The 21,802-nt window shown below is 35.8% G+C and overlaps 1 protein-coding gene across 1 annotated transcript in view; it reads right to left on the bottom strand.

The window, feature by feature from the left end:
• LOC125854216 (uncharacterized) overlaps positions 1-3,683 on the bottom strand; it is a 9,371-nt gene extending 5,688 nt beyond the window's left edge. The window contains exons 1-3 of the mRNA XM_049533695.1: positions 3,396-3,683; positions 2,347-2,421; positions 833-921 (exon numbers count right to left, since the gene is read on the bottom strand). Coding sequence (XP_049389652.1) covers positions 833-921; positions 2,347-2,421; positions 3,396-3,575 — 344 coding nt within the window. The 5' untranslated portion in view covers positions 3,576-3,683. The remainder of the gene's footprint in view (positions 1-832; positions 922-2,346; positions 2,422-3,395) is intronic.
• Positions 3,684-21,802: the final 18,119 nt, after the last annotated feature.

The following is a 21,802-nucleotide window of genomic DNA, read 5'->3' as shown; positions in this document are numbered from 1 at the left end:
CAGCGTTGATCAAGCTTGGAGCAGTCAGATCTGGAAACGGGGGTGAGCACACGGCGTTTTGTACTATTTCAGTCTCCATCTGTATATATAGACTTGTCTTTTTCCTTTTGAGACAGTCCAGTCTCTGTTGTCCACTTTTGGGACTTGTACTCATTTTGTTAGTAGCTCTGTACTAGTGACTTCTAGGTTCTGGGAGGGATCTTTATTTGTATATATGTTTTTGGTTTGCTTCCGCCTGTTTATATTGTTATTTGACTACTCTTGTTTAGTTTCTACCCTCAGACCCATTACTTGTTGTTCCGGGTTACGGGTTGGCTTACCTACTGATGGGTTATAGTAGGTGCCATCATGACTTGAGAAATCGGGTGGTGACAACCACATACTACATAGAGCCTCAATCATACACCCTATCTATACCAGAACATGCCCTAATCTATCTCCTATCACGAATGACCAAATTAGGTAGAACACATCCTCTCAAAGAAGAATATTACCCTGTTAATACTATGTATTTTTCAGCCCAACTATCATCAGTACCCTTCATAAACACCACTTCTATCTTGCCATTCTCATATAACTAACTTACACCATAACCGTTGATTAAATAATTGTTATAAACCAGTGCATATTTTATGTTCTTTATGTCTCATACTTCATTACAAGAGCAATTATTCTGTCAAATGAGGCTCTGTATTACGCCCCAACAGAGTTCTTCAGCCATTTTGTCCAAAATACTTGAGAAATGAGAAACCCTTGATGAAATCACTCTTCAAAAGTCACCCTAACCTGTTGTTGTAATTTTCAACTGAAAAAAAAAATCTAATTAACTCACCTAATAATGCCAGTGAATTTCTCACGCACAGATTTGGAATCAACACACACTATGTCTGCCGAAGCCGTTCTAGCCATCACCTTAGTAACCTGTCAAAAAAGTTAACTAATTGAAAAGAGAATTTGTCTCAAAAATTCTGTAGTCTGTGGCCAAAGAAATGACTATCAAATAATGATAAAAAAGGAAGTCCATTGCTTACATAAATCCAATTAAATTTTGAAGGATATCTTTCTAACCTAAAGAATCTACACCTCTATATCACAATCAAGAATGAGTTGAAGCAGAGAAAGGCAGTATAGACTAGTACCTAGGTTTTATATTTCTTGTAAATTATTGCTCTTCCTGGTTGAAACAAGAGCATATATTACCAGTTCTACAATAATATTAAGGGAACCTGACATTTTACAGTCTACAATAAGTATAAAAAGGGAAGCACTCACAGTTCTCTCTCTTTTCTGTTTTACAATTATATAACAACAACAACAACAACAACAACAACAACAAACCCAATGTAATCTCAATCTCACAAGTGGGGTCTAGGGAGGGTGAGATGTACGCAGACCTTGCCCCTACCTTTGTGGGGGTCGAAGAAGGTTTCTGATAGAACCTCTGCTCAAAACAGAAGTTTTCATAATTAGGGTTGCAAGGAAATATGATAACAAATAGCAAGATATCCAGCAAATGAAGGAACACATAGTAATACAAATCAAAGAATACGAAACTATGTGACTATGAAATACTACTACTAATAGGGAGGAGCTAGTCCCTGCCTTTCCCACATAAAGTGTGACACCACTCGACTACCTACTACCCTTCTACCCTAATCTTCGACCTTCATACCTTCCTATCCAAGGACAAGTTCCCAATTGGTTGAAGTTGTTTTACAAGATAAAAACATGAATTATGATATCACATTGATAATTTTCCACTTTAATGGCATTCAATGGAAGAACCAAAAACAAAGGTACCCAAGATAAACTACAATTGACAAAAAGTGATGCAATTAGTAAAGTCCTGGGCAATTTATTTTTTTGATAGTTAGTTAAGTCCTTGGTAATTTAGAAAAGAAAAAACGAAAAAATTAGGAGTAGTTAAAGCACATAAGTTCACCCAATGACAAAGAGAAGGAAAAAAGAAAAATGCCAAAGTTTTTGCCTTGCACCACACATCTGACACCTCTAATTTAAAATTTTCAAAAGAAAAAAGATGAAAACTATCATATTGTAGATGTTTTTGGATACACTTAATCTTTGATACAAGAAGCAATGTTTTACATACGGGCAAGCACTGCTCTCAAGAAACAGTTATCAATTTCGGGTAACACAAACATTAACACAAAATATTCATGAAAACTATCATTATATTGTCTTAACCAAGAAAACTCACTCTAGCAAAAACAATGGAACCAGGCTGAGGAACTGCTCCATGGGATTCATCAATTTCGGGTAACACAAACATTAACACAGAATATTCGTGAAAACTATCATTATATTGTCTTAACCAAGAAAACTCACTCTAGCAAAAACAATGGAACCAGGCTGAGGAACTGCTCCATGGGCTTTATGACCAGTAACTTCGACTGTTGATCTCTGATGAAGATTGACAAAATGGAGGAGAAGATTGTCATTTAAACAACAGAAAGTGATGAAAACCACATAAATATCAGAAACAAAACAGTAATAGATTAATGTGCCCAAACAAAAATCTTATGACTGCGATAATCATGCTCATGCATGAAAGCTCTTAAGAATCTGCTAGAGTTATCCAGCTCACATCAATGTAATCAGAGAACAAACAAAGTTCTTTGATCAGGTTATGTATGAAGTAAAACACCCAAGGAACATTGGAGTACAATGCCTTCTTGCTTTTCTTTTTGGATCAAATCATTCCAGATTGTTTTTCTTAGCTAATTCATTAGTGTTCAAGGCATTTGACCCTTTCAAGAAAATTCCAATTGGCACGCAAAGGTATCAAGTTCAAATTCCAACAGATACAAAAATGTTAGGTGATTTCTTCTCATCTGTGACATGATGGACATTATCAATGAATTCAAGAACATATTCGAAGAAACTCTGGCCCCCCGTTAGAATGGTTTACTCGTTGTTGGTGGTTGGCGGAGGTATCCCGGTGGAATTAGTAGGTGCAGCCAAACTAGCCCGGACACCAGGGTTATAACAACAAAAAATCCAATTGGCAAAAGAAAAAAGTTGCAAGTTTCAAACTATATCTGACTTCAGAAAATAAATAGCATAAGAAAACTTAGAGAAATCCCTAAAAGAAATTATAGCTCATGGATTCACTTAATAGCCGTCCCTTTTGCAACTTGGCACGCGAGAGAAAGAGGAATCAGATAATCTCCGTTTCTTTCTGTTAAACTATGTTAGTGGCACCAAAACTTCAGCCGCGAAGAACAATTGCCGAGAAGAAGGAAAACCTTCTGACAAAACTCGTGCAATGAATTGTTTTTTAGCATTAATCTAGTAAAAACCAGTCAAACTGCACCATGAACACCTCTATCGACATTTCAGAATGCAAAACAGTAAGATTCAGAGAGGAACAAAACCTGGTCAACAGAATCGGAAGGCGGAGGTATAAGAGAACGGAACCCGGTGAGAGAGGCGTAAACGGTGCCATTCTCAGTTGAAACGTAAGCCCCCTTTCCGGCTTTCAACTGTGATGCTTTACCTAATACTTGTCCTGGCGTGACCAACTCTTGGGTTTCAGCTTCCATAGCCATCGTCATGCTCCAGCAACGGCTACTCAAACAAGCCCTCTCAAAAACAAAACTATGTTCGGTTTGCAGTGTTCTATTTTGTACCCAATATTTAGTGGGAAAAGTGCAAGAGCGAGGTGGAGAGCTGAATATTGTTGAAGTATGCCCTAGTGAAAACTTAAATAATGTACAAAAATAATAATTGCTCAAAAGAAAGTGATACTAACACTCTGTTTGGATGGTAGATACAATGTTTGGCTAGACTGTATTGTTTGTTGTTGTTTAATAACATTTTAATTGTTTGGTTTGATTGTATTGTACTGTATTGTAATTTATAAATTTACTAAAATATCCTTAATTATTCTAGGATAGGAGGTTTGACTAGAATTAAATAATATAAGGTAAAGGGTAAAATAGTATTTTGAAATATTATGTAAAGATATAATTGGAAAAAGAAATTAAGTAACAATGGGAACACACCAAATCGGTTGTTCCATAAAATAGGGATTTTCATTGTTACGTAACAATGAAATTTAACAATACAATACAATACATTTTAAGTAACAATCAAAACAAACGTTATAGGTATAGTAACGATACAATACAATACAATACAATGAGTAACAATGATCCAAACAGAGTGTAAGGGGTCCTTTGGCGGAAGTGTAACGACATGTTCCGTTGTCATGGATGTTTAGATCATAATATCCTCGTATAGGTCCCCTTGGGTTAAGGGTTGGCAAAATCTGAAAATGGATAGTGAGTTTGAAAAATCCAATTAGGCTTTCGCTATAGGTGGGCAAGGTTCGTCATGACGAAACGTCCTGAGTTGTAGAGGCTCGCTATAGCGCTAGAATTTTCGCCATAGCAAATATTTTTACTATAGAGAAAATCAGAAAAAGGATAACGTATTTTAAGTGAATTTTTACCCAGTTTAGGTCATAACTTAATATTTGACCAGAGAACCCCAAACAAGACTTCCCCAAGGCTTAGGCTTTTCTCTATTGAGGTTAAGTGTTTTCCGTTCATCTTTTCCATCCGTAATTCGATTTCTTTCAAGTATCGAAGGGTATGCTCTTTATAGGAGTTAATGAGTTGAACCATAGAAGTATTAAGTTGTTAGGACAACATATGAGGGGAGTACAATTGCGCGTGAATTCAATCCTAGACCTTTAAAATTATGCCTTCTAGCATGAAATTATGAATCTAGTCTCGTACTATGATATTGAGGACCTAAAATCCCATAAAAGTGGGTTCTTTTTGTATTTGAATGGCTCAAAAAGATTAATGAGACTGAAACTCCATGAATGAGATTGATATGAATATGGTAACCTCTAGTTTGTGAAATAACTCTTAAATAAATAATTAGACCAAAGATAGAATTAGGTTGGTTTGAATACCCATGACCTTTGTTTGAGGAATTAGATGATTAAAATGTCATCATATTGTGTTTGTGTTAGACTTTGAGCATTTAGAGGCGATGAGAAAAGGGAAGGCTCTAGCGATTTAGTTTGCTTATTTCTAGTATTCGGTTAAGGTAGGTTATGATTACTTGGAGTTAAGTTGTTTTTGTGTCAAACCGTGTAGGTGTTTTCCTATGATATAGATTGAGAGACAATTTCTTGAGGAAAAATGTCAAGTTTTATTTAGTATTGAGTATTGTGTCACAGATCTTACCGGCGGAACTAGCCAAAAAAAATTGTTTGGCAAAGGAAGGTTGAAATGATTTGAAAAATGAGGAAAAAAGTAAATTTGAAGCGATCTCTAGTCATGGCACATATGTTTTTCATTTGGCTTTGTAATTTACGAGTGGGTGTCAACTCATCTCGTTGTAGTTTGTCAAAAATCATTTGATTTTACTTGATTTTGAGACTAACTTTAGAGCTTGTTGGGTTGTGATGCCTTGTGTGGTAAGGCTTGATTAAATCATGTGTATGCATATTGTCTAAAACTTACCCCAAAATGTGCTTCAAGACAAAATTGTAGATATGGCTTGGCTTGAAAGATGAACCTAGGCCCTCTTCAATTAGCCACTTTACCAAAAAAAATTCTTCCCTTGACATTAATCATAGTCAACCCCACTGAGCCTGAACCTAATTCTCTAGTCACCATGTTACACACCTTGACCTTTTTGAATAATTTGTTTTGACACCCTCATCTTCCTAATTTCTAATGATGAAACTGTAGGCTAAAAGTCTAAGTTTGGGATTGAAGATAAAAATGATATTGTAGGCAAAAACGTAAGGAGGGGAGGGGGGGGGGGGGGTGCACCAAGAAAAGAAAGAGAAATGAGCTAAAAAGTGTTTAGAGCATAAGCTTCAACTGAAAAGTACTTAGTGAAATCACAAATGAAAGAATGTGTAACACCTCACAACTCAACTCTTAGAATTTATATCTTTTATGGTAAGTATATAAACTTGAACCGAGAGATGTCGTACTTGTGCTTATGTGTTAATGTTTATTCCTATGAGTGGAAAGTGTATTGGAAGTATGTTTAGGGTCATAAGGGACCTCTAATACTAAGTTGAGTTCAGAATCTTACTACCGGCTAAGTTTTTCACATTAGTTCATGTTAGAGTCAACTTCAAACGACCATATCTCTCAGCATATAATTAATTAAGTAGCCCATGACCTATCAAATTAAATGACTATGAGTCTTCTTTCCAACCCCACCAAGTTTGCATCAAACAAAGTTTTGAGTAAAAAGTTATGATCATTTTACTAGAGGCTACCACAATAGAGTTTTTAGAGTCTGCCAATTACAAACCCCATTTATGAGAGACGTAAATGGAAGTACGACCCATAATTGTCAGTCATAAAATCAACTTTAGAAAGTGAATTTTTTGGTCTAATTTTCGCGGACCTAATTACGAATCGTAAATCCATCTACGGGCCATAATTTGGACCCGTAAAATAAAGTCTCGAAACTTGTTTTTAGGCTTGATTTCTATGAATCTGATCATGAGTCATAAACCCAAACAAGCCGTAATTTGAGCCCATATAATGAACTTCAAAAAGTCTATTTGAAGCCTAATTTTTCACAAATTCATTTATAAGTCGCAAACTAATCTATGATTTGTCCTATCAACTTGTATATTAAACTTTCGAAATCCCAAATTAAGCCTAAGTTTCGCGAGAGGAATATATGACCCGTAAACCCAAGTACGGACCATAAATAACTCTAGTGGAAGTTGTGGATCAGTTTAAGTTAGGGTTTCTTTTGTCTTTTCCCACTATTCCTAAGTCTAAGCCACAACATTACACATATCTTAAAAATGGCTTCGTGCTCAAGACTAAGGTCATACACTCTTAACTCTCTCAAACTCAGAAACTACTATAAGCAAGGCAAAAACTAGGGTTTCAATGCACTGAAGCAAGTTCTTGCTCCTAAGTCTCATCTCTCAAATATGTAAGGCTTCAATGAGAGTATCCCTTCATTCTCATTCCTAATGTATTCTAAATTCAAGGATTTTGTGAAACTATGTGAAGAAAAGTTAGGGTTTCCATATGAACTATGATCTTTCTTACAAACTTATGATTCCTCTAACTTATTTTAGTCTTTAAATCGTCTTGTACTAATTTAACATGATTTTTATGGTCATTTATGTAACGACTCGGAAAATGATAGAATGAACTTGAGCCTTGACGTTTGGGTTAGTGGGAGCTTAGGTTGATGTTTATGTTGTTTTAGAACTTAAATGGAGCTAGGTAGCATCCTAGGGTGCAAGCAAGGACCTAGGCTAGCGAGTTAGGGTGAAAGAAGCCTTGTCCTTGGAAGGACTGTTTGGCGATGGGGCTGCTAGATCGCCTAAGGGGTTGGCGAGTTGCCCTTGTGTCCCTATGGTCGCCTAGTGGACTGCCCAGTTGACCAGCCTTTGAGTAATCCCACTGGAACAGACGGGCAAGGGGCAGATTTTTATGAATTGAGGATTGTGGCCTTATGGGTAAGTTATGGGTGAATCACCTTGTGGTGATAGAATTGTTGGGAATTGAGTAATGGTGATTATGGCTTTGGAGGATGGTAAATTGACTTAATCTCATATTATTAGTAGAATTGTTCTTGATGATGATCCACTTGAAAGGTGGAGGTGTTTACTTATTTTGTACATTGTGACCATGGCCTTGAAGGCATAGTATGAGAAATTTAAGTGTTACATGACATTTTATGAATGGACATTCAATGGAGCTAATGTGATCATGTTATGAACGTAAATGTGTTATTATTGAAAGGTTTTTTCTCAATTTGACACTCATGAATATTGATGATAGAATATGAAGGATTCTCCAATGTATTGCATATCTCGAATTGGTAGAGCTTGTGCATCCTTTTCTTGTTTAAATGATTATATTGTTGGTTGTTGAATCCTCGAATCGGTAGGCTAGTGGCACCCTTCCACTCATGATAATAATGAACCTTGGAATCGGTAGGCTAATGGCACCCTTCCATTAATGATAGTAATGAACCTTGGAATCGGTAGGCCTATGGCACCTTTCCATGAAAGTTAATGATGAGACTTGAACCGGTAGGCCCATGGCACCCTTTCAAGAGGAGTTAATGAGCTTTCCTAAATGAACCTTGAAACGGTAGGCTTAAAGCACCCTTTCACGTGTTAATAAATGTAATTTGGAGTTGGTAGGCCAATGGCACCTCTCATATGTGATAATGTCAAGGTAACGAACTATTCTATGGGAATGTAGGCTAAGCACCAAGTGGATTTGGCTAGATGGAAACTCCCCCAATAGTTAGGCATGAGTTTCAATGATCGTCTACCTTATCCCATAAACTATATGCCCGCATAGGTAGCTAGTGGATCCATTAAGCTATATATACCGGTCTTCCTTAGGCAAGTAGACCACCTCTTTATGGTGTGGGGACTTATGACACCGGATTCCATGACAAGCTCTCATGGTCTATGTCGGTTAAACGCTTACTTCCCATCATGTGAGATTTCATTATGGTTTCGTGATAGGTTCTACAAAGTGTAGGTAGTAGTATGGGATGCTACCTATACATTACACGAGTAGGCTTGGAGAGGGTCATAGTGAGTTTCTCTAAATCCTAATGTATGTGACATAAATGTGCCCTAAATGAGGTTATTAAAGAATGTTGGCTCTCAAATGCTTAATATGAGATGCATGCTATACTTGGGTTATATTATGAGTTATTTTCCCTTGTCATGTCTTAATTAATGATATACCTCTTATGTATGAATATTGTGCAAAGGTGAAAGAAAGGAATGATAAGTTACTTTAAGTGACCTAAATGTGGTGCCTTAGTATGGATGGTGGTATGGGACGCCATCCATACATTGCACGAGGTATAGCATAAGGGTTGCTTGAGGTGAAGGTCCAAGGTAAAGGTTTTCATGTTGATATTGTTTAAAGGTGATATTATGACTTACTTGATGTTTATGCTTGTCTTGTATGTCTTTTATGCAACTGTTCATGATACTTCAAAAAGTGGCATAATGCATGGTTTCTAGCCAAAATGTCCCTTTTAAAGCATGTTTTGCATGGTCATCATACTTACTACATTTTGATTACTAACCCATATTCTTCATGTTTTTACTATAAGTGTAGGTTCCGGCAAGTGATCCCTCCTAGCTAGTTTGAAGTGTTGGATTGCTTTCCTCCAAGACTTAGTATGTCCTCATGGATTCGAGGATAAGACTTTTAAGTTCTTTTGTTCATGTAAGACACTTTTAGTTTTGTTTCGATTGCAAAGGGTTGTGTACCTACTTATGTTTTGTGATTGTGTCTAAGATGGCCATGTGAGACTTAGACTTCCATTGTGTGTTTTTAAAGTTGTTTTAATGAAGTTTGAATGTGTGGATGTAAATAAGTTTTTCATTTCGCACTATTATCATTATAGAATGCAACGAATGACTATGTGGTTTGTATAAGACTCTTTCGGGGTCGAGTACGCCTTGTTACGACTTGGGGGGTGCTCCCGGGTCGTGACAATTTAAACCCTTATGACTCTAAGCATGAAAAAGTTGCATGATATGGATTTTGACCTAAATATAGGTTATTTTAGATATGACTTTGAGCTTAGTCTCATATATGATTTAGATAGATGGATATTATTTATACTTATGAGCATTAATAAGTATGTATGCCATTTTAGGAGGACTATTTAGTACATAGAGGACACGATTTAGAAAATCCAAGTCTCATAACTACATGCCATCATAGAATTTGAGTATACCACTTTGTATGACAACTTCATTTATCCTTACGAGGCTTAGATTAGTGATCCACACACACACACATATATATATAAATTCTATACTCTGACAATGTAACACCTTGGAACTTAGTAGCCTAAGCAAGGGTCCATTGGAGGGGTTGCAAACCTAAGATTTAGCCTTGACACCCTCCAAGAAGTTCTCATAAGTCGTGAAGGGAACCACGAGTCATGGTGGTCCCCGTAGACCTTAGGCAGAAGCTACCAAGGCTGCCTCACCTACCACGACCACCATGACGCCTCGTGGTGGGGACCACGGGTCGTGGTGAGGGGTGTGGAGGCTAGGCAGTAAGTTCCTAGATTCATCTTAAAATAGCCTCCTCCACACGAGCCACTTCACGGCTCGTGAAGGCCTTAACTGGTCGTGAGAGGGGTCGTGAAGGTGATTTGGTTTTAGGGGTTAAGGAGTGGCCATGGGAGGCCACTGGTCCAACACCACAGAAGGCACCACGGGTCGTGGTGAGGACCACGACTCGTGGGGCCTCTCGTGAAGATGAGGTAGTCAACTGCTAGTTGTGGGTTAAATGGGTCTTTTTCAGTTTTAATTAGATTAAATCTAGGTCATTTTACCCAAGCCTAGGACCCCTATATAAGTCATTTTAACCCTTAAACTCACTCATTCAAGTCATTATTTCCAAAACCCAAAAAGAAATCCCAAAGTGCTTCTCTCAAATATTTTTCTCTCTAGAACTTGAAGAATAAGAAAGAGTTGGAGCTAGGATCAAGGTCAAGTGTCCAATCCTCAAGCATTTGTGGGCTTTGTAATCAAGGTATGATGGTTTTTCATCCATGGAGTCCCTAAGTTTTCCCCAATTAAGAAGATGAAATTCCCCAATTTGAGTTAAGGTTTCTTCCAATGTTGTGGGTATTGATGAATGTTGATCCAATTTAGTGGATTATGATTGTTTATGATTGAATTGATAGAATTCCATATTTTTAGGGTGAAATTACATGTACTCATGCCTAACCCATATCTAGAAAGATGAAATTGATGTAAATGAGTTTTATTACATGAAAGGAGAATTTGTGGGTTTAGATGTATTCTAGTAGGATTGATGAGATACACTAGTAGTGCTTGAGATTGAAGCCTATATGATGATATATGATTAGATTGCTTAAGAGTGAAGCATATATGAGAAATTATGATTAGAATTGTCTTGAAATTTATGCATATATGATGATTATGAGATGTATTGCTTTGAGAGTGAAGCATGTATGATAAATTATGATTATTAGGGCTTTGAGAGTAAAGCTTATATGATAATGGTTGGTTATTAGATAGAATTGTTATGGAAGAGATTTACCCACATGATTTCCTTTATGAATGTAAAGATGCATAAATTTGAAGGTTTTCTCACATAGAATGATTCTATGTTGTAAGGCTTGCTCACCTAAAATGAATCAAAGAACTTATGAACTATGATAATAAGACATAACTTGGATTAGCATAATGAGATGATTCTCCATGGATAGCTTGGTTTAGCATAATGAGATGTTTTTCACATGGTAGCTCCAAGTGGTAATGTGAGATTCCCTTCATGATAGCTTGGGTTAGTAGAAATCATGGTATCTTGGGTTAGTAGAACTCATGGATAGCTTCGATTAAGAAATAGTACCCTTCCATGGATATCTTGATTTGGTAAGACAAGACCGTTTCATGGTAGCTTGACTTGGTAAGGCCATACCATTTCATGGTAGCTTGGATTGAGAAATAGGACCCTTCCATGGTAGCTTGAACTAGCATGATGAGGCTAAAAATACATATTTTTAATCATTATTTCCTCACATTTATTATTTATATTTGTCCTTTTTGAGCATAAATTTTATGAATTGTGCTAAATTGTGTATTTTATTTATAGGATTAAATTGGTGGAAAAATAAAGAAGTTTGGAGCTAAAATGAATTAAAGATTGAAGGTTGAAGAAGGAAATCAAGCAGACAACTTAATGAATTAAATTTAATAAAATAATATATTTATATATATATATATATATAAGGAAAAGGTGACTACAATTGAAAATTTCCAAGTTGCCTCTACTGTACACATGGCAGCAAGTGAATGCAACTATCAATTGTGGAGGCGGTCGGTTACTGTTCACGCTGAAAATAAAAAGGAATCCAATTCCTTTTGGTTTTGGATTGCTAATTTAATTGGGACTAATTATTTTATTTAGAGTTTCCTACATCTATAAATAGTACATAGAAATAATTATTAGGAAAGGGAGGGAGGCCAAGAACCAAGATACAAAACACAATATAAATTTTCTTCTAGCTTAGGAACTTTGGAAGAGCCACCGTGGAGGCCGGAGAATTGTGGTTTATATTTTCTTCTCCTTTATTATTTATTTGTATTCGTGATTAATAAAAGATAGTCTAGCTATTGTTCTTAACTTTTTATGATTAACACAAGCATATTTATTTTAATAAATTTTGATTGTGTTTTTGAGATAATGAGTAGCTAACTTTCATAACTAGGGTTGTGGGAACCGTAAGCGATTAACAAAGTATGAATAATAACTAAGTAATTTGTGAATAGTGTTGAAGCATGCATTGATAATTCTTTCGTCTAGAAGTCTTTTTAACGGTGGCCAACGTTAGAACTCGCCTTGTTGCTACTTGCCGGACCAAGGAGATAATCAACAAGAAAAGAATTATCAACATAGATTTAGTGTGATACTATCTAATAGTCTAGTCAATTGGTGGGAAGTCATAACTAATCCAAACATCAATTATGATGTCTAATATGAGGTAAAGGTAAGGGTTAGTAAATTATACACACGTAGCCGGACCAAGGTGCGGGGTGAAATTCTCTAGATGCCGGACCAAAGATTTAGAGATACCTAACTTATCACTTTGCATGTAATACACTAGAAAATGATTATTATTATTACCATTATTGCGGTATGAGCTTATGGGGAATATATTCCTAGTTACTTTTAATAATCTGAATATAAATAAATAGTTAGTTCAAAGTTATCTTTTTATTGTTTTTATTTTATTTCAATTTAAATCCCCCATTTTTATATAACGACTATTGAGTTAAATATTTGCTATTGACAATATTCTTCCATATTCTCTGTGGGATCAACCCCGACTCATAGTTGAGTAAATATATTGCATACGATCGTTTATATTTCTTTTCAAGAAGTATATTTGAACATTATCAAGAAATAGTACCCTTCCATGGTAGCTTGAACTAGCATGATGAGGTGTTTTTCCTATGGTAGCTTGGATTGGTAAGTGATACCTTCCATAGCAGCTTGAGTTGGTAATATGAGACCTCCTCATGGATAGCTTGGATTAGTGAGTAGTACTCTTCCATGGATAAAGACTTAGCTTAGATTTGTAAGATGTCATATCTTCCATAAATATTAAGGACAACTAAGAATGGACTACTTTCCATCAAACTTAGTATGATTATGATGAAACAAGGTTACTTCAAGAAAGTATCGTAAGTATGTTTTGAGATTACATTACTTGTTATGATAAATGACTAGCTTGGATTGTTGCTTGTGTTGCCTTCCATGAGATGTAAGACTAGAGGTGGATGACCCAAGTCTTACTAAGGATAAGTTGAGGTTACTTCATGAAGTATTCTTCCTTTATGATGATGATTTATTATGTGCATTGATAATGCTTATTGACTTATGTTGTCGAATGTTTATGTTGATGTTTATGCAAACTATCATATTTAGTACATATTTGTACTAGCACATACTCTTGCCTATATTTCTTATCCAAATGTAGGGTTCAACGATATCGACTCTCATCCCCGTGGCTAGGATTATAGTAGAGCAAGCTTTGAAGATTGGTGAGTCCTCATAGCATTCGAGGATTTGACCACCATTTCCTTATATTTTTCACGTTATGTTTTGAACATTATTGTATGGGCTGTGTCCCAAGATATTCATGTTGTAGATGGTTTGAGACAAAGTGTATTAGACTTCCACTTCGTTTATAAAAGACTTTGATATTGTTGAAAATGTTTTAAATTTCCGCTCATTTTTTATTATCTTATGTAATGAAAGCTAAGTGGCTTATATGAGGCCTCTTGGGGTCTTGTATGCCATGTTACGTCTATGGTGTACCCCTGGGTCGTGACAGACAAGGTATATGACAACATTCCAACTTGATTATAGGTAAGACATCATGAGCTCACATGGTGTATGTCAGTTTGAGAAACTCCCAATTTATGCATCTTTTACTATATGCTTTTTACTTTATTTGAATTATATTAAGTATGCTATTTTATTTTTATGATTATGCAAGGTGAGTGAAATAGATTTATCGCTATGTATATGCTTTTAAAATAAAACTTTTTAATGATAATTAGACATAAACATCAATTTCTTCCTCTTCAATTCTTTCACTATGTATATGATCTTGGAAACCTTATTTCTCTATTCTTGATTATGCCTTATAGTATGATTATGATAGTGTTCCTTACATACTCAGTACATTTCATATACTAACACATACTTTTTTTTATGGTAAACCCTTTAGTGATATAAATGATGACGCTCGTTCTCATACTCATGGCTAGCGAGGTTGCAACAATTACAGTTAGCATTTTTTGAGCCCTCCTCATTTGGGGACTCTATTGATTTAGATTATTATACCTTTATTTATGTTTTCATTGGTTTGGAGGTAGACGGGGCCTTGTCCCGGCAGCCTTATATTTTCATTCTCATTAGTAGAGACTTATTTCAGACATAAGAAATGTGATCTCATGGATTTTTAGTTTTCATTATTCAATCACGTACTTGAAATTCCACTTCTGTTTTCATCAGTATTGCTTAGATATGCTATGTCAAGGGTTAGCCCGTGATCACTTGTGGTTCTAGGTACCGTGTCTTGATTGGGCTGTAGACTCGACTCCCAATAGAATGAAAAAAAAAAAGAGAAAAGAAAAAAATAGTGTTAGCTTGTGTTGTGCGCATGCCTTTATTTGAAAAGAAAAAGGGGTATTAAAACAAGTTATTGGTGTCATGAATAGGAGAAATAAGGTGAAATAATGTCAATGATATGAGCGGGGAGATCAAAATGAAATGTGATAGCATTAAGGAGGTTTCTTAGTCATTTAGACCAAATAATATCCAACCATTTGCCTGAGCCTAAGTTAACCCGCAATTCCTTGGTGATTTTGATACTTGTTAATCTACATTAGTGGCGATTTACATACTGGGCAAGCCAATAGTTCAATGTGTGTATGCTTGAATTATTAATACAATGGGCAAAGTCTACTACTTCATTTTGGGTAAAGCTAAGACTCCCAAGTTCTTCTTCGTCCTTTAATATAACATTGAAATCTCCTTAAAACAATTCAAGAATTCTCTACCTCTTATACTATATTTTCTAGTTCTTCCCAAAATTTTTATCTTTTCAAGCATGTATAGATGAAATGAGAACACTTGTGTTATTCTTGATGAACTTCATAGTTAATCGTTGTGCATAATCTACTATCATCTGACCCTCATAATGTTCATCCCAAAAAAATATATTTTAGTAGAGTTGTCAACTAGGGAATACTTTTGTCCCAACTTTCTTCTATATTATTCTAGTTCACTTGGATCTTGAGAAGGTTTCACAATGGCTATGCGATTGTAATGATGTTTCCTATTTAGATCCATTAGTTTCTCAAATGAAATTTGAGAATTGACAGACATTCTAGAATATTAGTCTATTTATCATTGATCATTTCTAATATCATGTCTTTATTACTCCTTGTTCTAACCTACAGTGGTGTAGTGTTTTGTCTTTCTTCATACTGAGTGATAAATCTCATGCTCTTCTTATTTATTGTATGTTGTCCTCCAGCCCCTCATCTTCTTCTATGTTTTTTTGTCTTGAACTTTCTCATCAATACTCTTTTAGCACTGATGCCTCCCTACAAAGGTGGTTCAACTATTACTATTTGCATACTTTCCTTCTCCATATTCTCCAATTTCCTATCACCCTAATTTTGAGTTAGCTCACTATTTTGATTTGTAGCCACTCTTCCGAGTGACTCAAATATGCCTAATGTACATTAGTTTGATTATAACCTACTTCCTCTCCATTCTCTTTTTCCTCACCATTCATATCTTTGCCTTTTTGAGAAAGTTCCTTCAACTCATTGATTTGTACTTGTCTTTTCTTTTTATCTCTATTGCATCATTGATGTGTATGTCTGTTTCTTCCTAATCCATAGTGTTGTTTTCAATTCTCCAATTTTTTTTGTAATCACTCCCACTTTGTTACAAATTTGATTAATTTTTTTCTTGATTGCACCTCCTTTGTTATGTTTCTTCTCTTGAAATCCTTCATCTTTTTAGATGCATCTCCCTTCATGTCATTATCCTTTTATCCACTTGTTTCGTTCACTTTGTTTGTCTGTCTTTGTTTCATGACCTGGTTCCCCTTTTCAGTTTCATCCTTGTCCTCTTTCTTTGGCTTACCCTCCTGTATTGACTATGTTCCCTTCTCTTTTGTCAGATAAAGTTTTGAATGTTCTACATAACATTGTTACTCGTCATGCCCCTAAATCATACACGTGTTGCATTATTTGGGAACGTAGTCATACTTAATCTTGATCCATATTTTTAATTATCTTGTCATTTGTTCTATTTATCCCCATATTGATTCTCTTGGGTAATTCACCTAGTAGTTCCACCTCGATCTTCACTCTGGTACAACTTGGTTTGATGTGATTTCTAGTCACGTGATCACTTGCAATGGTTTTCCCACCGCTTGAACAAATGAAAATATTGTCTCTTTCCTAAAATTGTTTTTTGAGGTAATGAAGAAAAGGAGATTGTTACGATCCAGACTGTCATGAGCGGCACCTGTACTAAATCGCCTGGTAGGAGAACCAATAATTAATCCAAAATCAACCCAACACACTAATATTAAAACCAAGTCATAAGAATAACATTAAGAAAACAATCTTAAAACCAACTAATAGCAAATTGAGTCCCCATAAATTCAATTGATAGTCAAACAATTTAAGCTGAAATAAACCCATAGACACTAAAAGTGATCATACAAAAACTCTAAATTGTCAAGAATGGGGATGCATTCCCGAATCTAAAACATAAACCTAATAGCCTAGAGTGTTTGTGCCCGAAAAGATCGATGCACAAGATGATGCAGAAGAACCCATGACAGCCTGAAAGAGTAGCTCGCCCTTAGATTCAAAGTCAGATATCCTTTAATTAAGGTCTCAGATCAGCCACGTGAAGATGCCCTATACTCAACAAGGAAATAATAGGTGCAATATCAGTACACAAACTATAGTGTACGAGTAGGATTACACGGCCAGTACAAGATATGAATGTAAATAATTTACCACAATCAGTAACACATAACAATACATATAAAAGCATTATACTTGCTATAGCAAGGTCTAGTGCGGTGGGCCGGAGGGGAATTTTTGTTGTGGCTTCGTTCATTGAAATTTCCTATCACGGTATTCTTGGGTACATGGGACGTTGTAGTGTTATGTGGTTCGTGTGAGGTTGAATTACTTTCTTGACGTTGTCAAATTTAGGTAGTGATCTTTTGTGACTGACTTGTCTTCCTTTTAGCCCTAATAATCATTCAGGGATAAATGAAGGGTAAATTGATATCTATTTTAATGACATGATCTGATGTTATCCAAAGGGAACCTTGTGTGGAATCCCAAAAATTCTTGAAATACATTGTCAATTTTAAAATTGGGTACACAACAAAAATTTAGGAATTTGAATTAATTTAGGCTAATGTCATCCCGTTATAACGAGAAAACTCCCTTTTATGGAGACAGTGCTATAGCACCTAATGGCCTCTATAATGGGGCTATCAAAATCAAACCCTTGAAAACACAATGCCTTTTATTCTTCCTCCCACTTTTCATTGAGAAAATAGACGAGGGTTACTCTAAAAATCCTCTTAAGCTACTCTAAGCTTAAAAATAAGAAAGGCGAGAAATTTCAGGATAAAGACGGTCAAAACCCAAGGAATTACGGTCTACGTTCATCAGGATTCACCTCACAAAGCCAATAGTTCATGCTCATAGTTCTTCAACAATTACTCGACAACCACGTAGGCTAGGTTCTTCTTTATTGAGTAGTTATACCTAATTTTACTTATATTATATCTTGTAGATTGTCAGAATTGCATGTATTGGTCTTCAGACACAGAGTCTAGATGGTTGGATGTGTGGTTAGTTTTGGTTTAGGCTGAGAATGGATTTGCTTAGTTAATGTGGATCTTATTATAGTTGTTGGGTGTTACCCTGGGAAGTTATAGTGGGAAATCAGATTATGATCAGGAAATGTTTGAGAAAGAATCATTCCAGGTAGGTGATGGTTGTTTGTTGTCCTATTTATGTTATATGTGATGTCAATTTCTCTAATAGTGTTAAATGCATGATATATGATTAGGAAAAAGAAAAGAATATGATTTGAAATGCTAAATGTTATCAATCACATGCTATGAATATGTTTACTTGGGCGTACAAGTATGTGTGTTATTCATTGTGTTTGTGGTTGTAATGTGTGAATGATGGTTAGCACGGGTACCACACCTAGTACAAGATATCCATACGGTTGGCTCAAAATAACTTGCATGGTATATACTAATAGTTAGAATAGGCACCATGATTGTTATAGGGATATTCCTATATGGTTGGCTCGAATACCACACTGATACATATTAACAGTTTGTATGTGGGTTCCATGAAAGAATTATGATTACTTCTTTGTAACATGATTATTACATGTTGGTTCCGTGAGTGGACTAAATTTATTTATTATATTATATTTGTCACATGTTGGTCCTTGGGTGACTGGATTGGCATATTTAAATGCTGGTTGGTCCATGTGTAAACTAGGATTGCATACTAAATATTGTAATGATGTTTTAGGGATCCTTGGTTGTTTTGGTTAATCGAAAGGCGTGATGAATCAAATTTGAGTGATTGTTATGCTTTTGAATATGCCTCGGGGGGTTGTTAAGTTAGGGTGTTGATTGGGTGTTTTTCTTACTCACTAGCTTGCACTGTATTGTTAGTCAGGGTGATCTGGGACATATCTAATAAGGGGGTTTGAGTCAAGGTGGTTTAGTGACAGTCACCCATGTGGTTTAATAAAATTGGTCAACCAGGGTGTTGGCATAAGAACTTGAGGGACAGTAGTAAACTGGTTAATAGAGTTAGTAGCGGTCTTGTATTCGGGAAATCTCTATATGATAAAAAGGTTAGGTTATGATCTGATACAAGGGTGGAACGATCTAGTTGGTGGAGTGGGTAGCAGAAGGGGGGTGGGGTGACTTGAGATCGAGTGTATGGGTTCCAAGGTAATTCTACTTTTAGTAATATTGGTGATTGAGAGGATTGGGGTCCTAATTATATCTCTAAGTATCATGTTTCTTCAATTATTTACATGATATTATGTGTTGGATTCATATCGATCGATGATGCCTACCGATATGTGTTGTTTGTACTGATACTACTCTTGCTATGCCACTTGACATAATCTGATTGCAGGATTAGTGATGCTACTTAGGTGAAAACGAAGATGATCTGCTACAACTTCTACTTTTATTTTCTATGGTAGGAGTTTTGTCTTATTTCGTTTCATAATTTGCACCCTCTTTGAAGCTCTTGTACCTGTTTAGACTAGTTTTGGGGGAGGGTTCCGGTTATTTGTATACAAAAGGACTTTACTTTAAACTAAGTTAAAAGTATTTCTATATTTAAATAGGGTATTTAGTTTAATTTTGATTTATTTTTGCATAGCATGATTAAAATTGGGTGAAAGGGTTCTCATATTTGTGTTAGTGTAGGTTCCCGCATGACCAGGTGGGTTGAGTTGTGACACAAAAGTACAAATCTACTATTAGAGTACAAGCCCAAAAGTGGACCAGAAACTATAGGCGTGTCTTGAATACAAAAAAAAATAGACAAAACTATATATAGATGGAGTCAAGTTGAACTAGGATGCCATCAACTCATCCTCAATCTCTGAAAATCTCTGCGATCAGGTTCGAATCACCATTGCCGAATGGCGCTTAGATTTGGATCAAGAGATAGATACAAAGTGTAGCATGAGTACCAAAACAACATATACCTTGTAGGAATCATACGTCGACTGAGCTTGAAAAGTAAATACAATATGAAAAGTGAGGAAGTAAACAAAGACTAGAGGTCAGGTAAACGAAACAATGACAGAAAGTATAACTATATAGCTCACGAGTATAGAAAAGACGAAACAGTAAAGTAAATAAGCTATTTATAACCTATTGGGCCCTAATAATACCAGAAGGTATACTTGTGCGCAATTTGAAAGTAAATAACCCTAACAGACCCCATAAGCCAGATGAGCACATAATAAAGCTAAAGATAAAAGCTAGCTAAGGCTAGAAGTATTCCAAGACTAAAACTGCCGACCTCGGTCTCAAACCGCCATGAAGGCACCCTGAAGAACCCAATATAATCTTAATTTTAGGACTGAAACTCGACTAATAGAAGCACGCTTAGACTCGAACTAAGGTTGATAGAAATGGGGTCGAACTCGAAGCGAACAAAAAGAGATATGCTTGAACTCAAACCGAGGCAAAAACAGATGTGCCTGGACTCGATCCATGACTAAAAAGACTCTAAATGTCTCCAAATAAAACGTTGTTCTTCATGCAAAAATGTACCATAGAGAGAAACCTCTTTCACAATCACCAGGGACCCACTCCAGCTTGAACCCCAAGACTTGATCTAAAATAACCAACAAAGCCTGAAATCGCAAAAGAAACACACTGAGCTACGATATAAGAAAAGTTATGGATAAAATGTCATAATATTTGAGTTATCGCCTAGATAAGAGTTCATACTATCATATTAGTCTGTTATATCAATCTATGTGGAGCTAATCTATCTGAAGTGACATCAGAGGGTTTCTAAGGCATAACAACTCCAAAAAGAGTATAAGGCAATCACTAGCATATGCCTAGGCTAAGGCCAAGAACAATTCACCAATAATAATACAACCATATAATAGCTACAACATGGCAAGATGCAAAATCACACACATGGTAGACATGCTCAATCACCCAAAACCTACCCAAAAGAAGCTAATGCATGAATTCTATCTTCTAACAGGATACAAGCTAGAAATCATTCCCAAAATTGGCTATTCAATAGGTAAGAACTAACACAAACTCAATCTAAGATTTTTAAGTCGTAGCCTACCACAAAGTTGATCGCCCAAGCGTGAAGTCCACTAAACCAAAGCGTTCCCCTCATGAACTGCTTTCGATTACTACCACTCTATCAAGTTTGAGGAAACAAAGTCTTTTGAACTATAACAGTAGCCTATAAAATTCAACAAGTGGTTCCAACTAACTGAACAAGCTTAAAAAGAGTCACCTAGCTCATTTCTAACATAATTTAATCAACACATATACCAGAAAAATAAAAATAATGAAGATCATAGTTGATTTGTCTCATTAAACTATTTGTATAAAAAAGTTTGAAATGCATAAAAAAATATTTTTGTGACAGTAGCTGGATTTCAACTATTATACTCCCAGAAGAATTAACATTTCAAACCAACAATCCGCATTCTCCCTGGCCTTTCCTTTCTTCTTTTCTTCTTTCGATCATCCAACTTTACATCAACTCTAGAGTTTTCCTGGAATGAACTCTTATCCCGAATTCTTTGATTCTCAGCAGTTCTGAAGTATCGTTTATCATCATCATCCGCAATGTCAGTAGGATTTTTGTTAAAAAAAGACAAGGGGGATCCTTTTTAGGAAAGCTAATGATTGGTAATACAGTTGCAGGGGTATTATAACCCCCCACATATAATATTTTTGAAATATCATCATCCTGCATCAGATTTTTTGAACTGGAATCTCTAGTGGTGTTTAGAAGGTCAATTGAAGACGCAAGTTGTTGCAATTTTCTTCCGCCAAGTTGTTCAAGTGCATGAGCCTTTCTCTTTTTCTCTTGGGATCCGAGAGATGCACCTTGATCTGTAAAATCAACAACCTTTTATTT

The sequence above is a fragment of the Solanum stenotomum genome, chromosome 2 (genome assembly GCF_019186545.1).
Source record: "Solanum stenotomum isolate F172 chromosome 2, ASM1918654v1, whole genome shotgun sequence".
Taxonomy (NCBI): domain Eukaryota; kingdom Viridiplantae; phylum Streptophyta; class Magnoliopsida; order Solanales; family Solanaceae; genus Solanum; species Solanum stenotomum.
The sequence above is the reverse complement of the archived record's forward strand: the minus strand, read 5'-3'. Positions and strand labels throughout refer to the sequence as shown.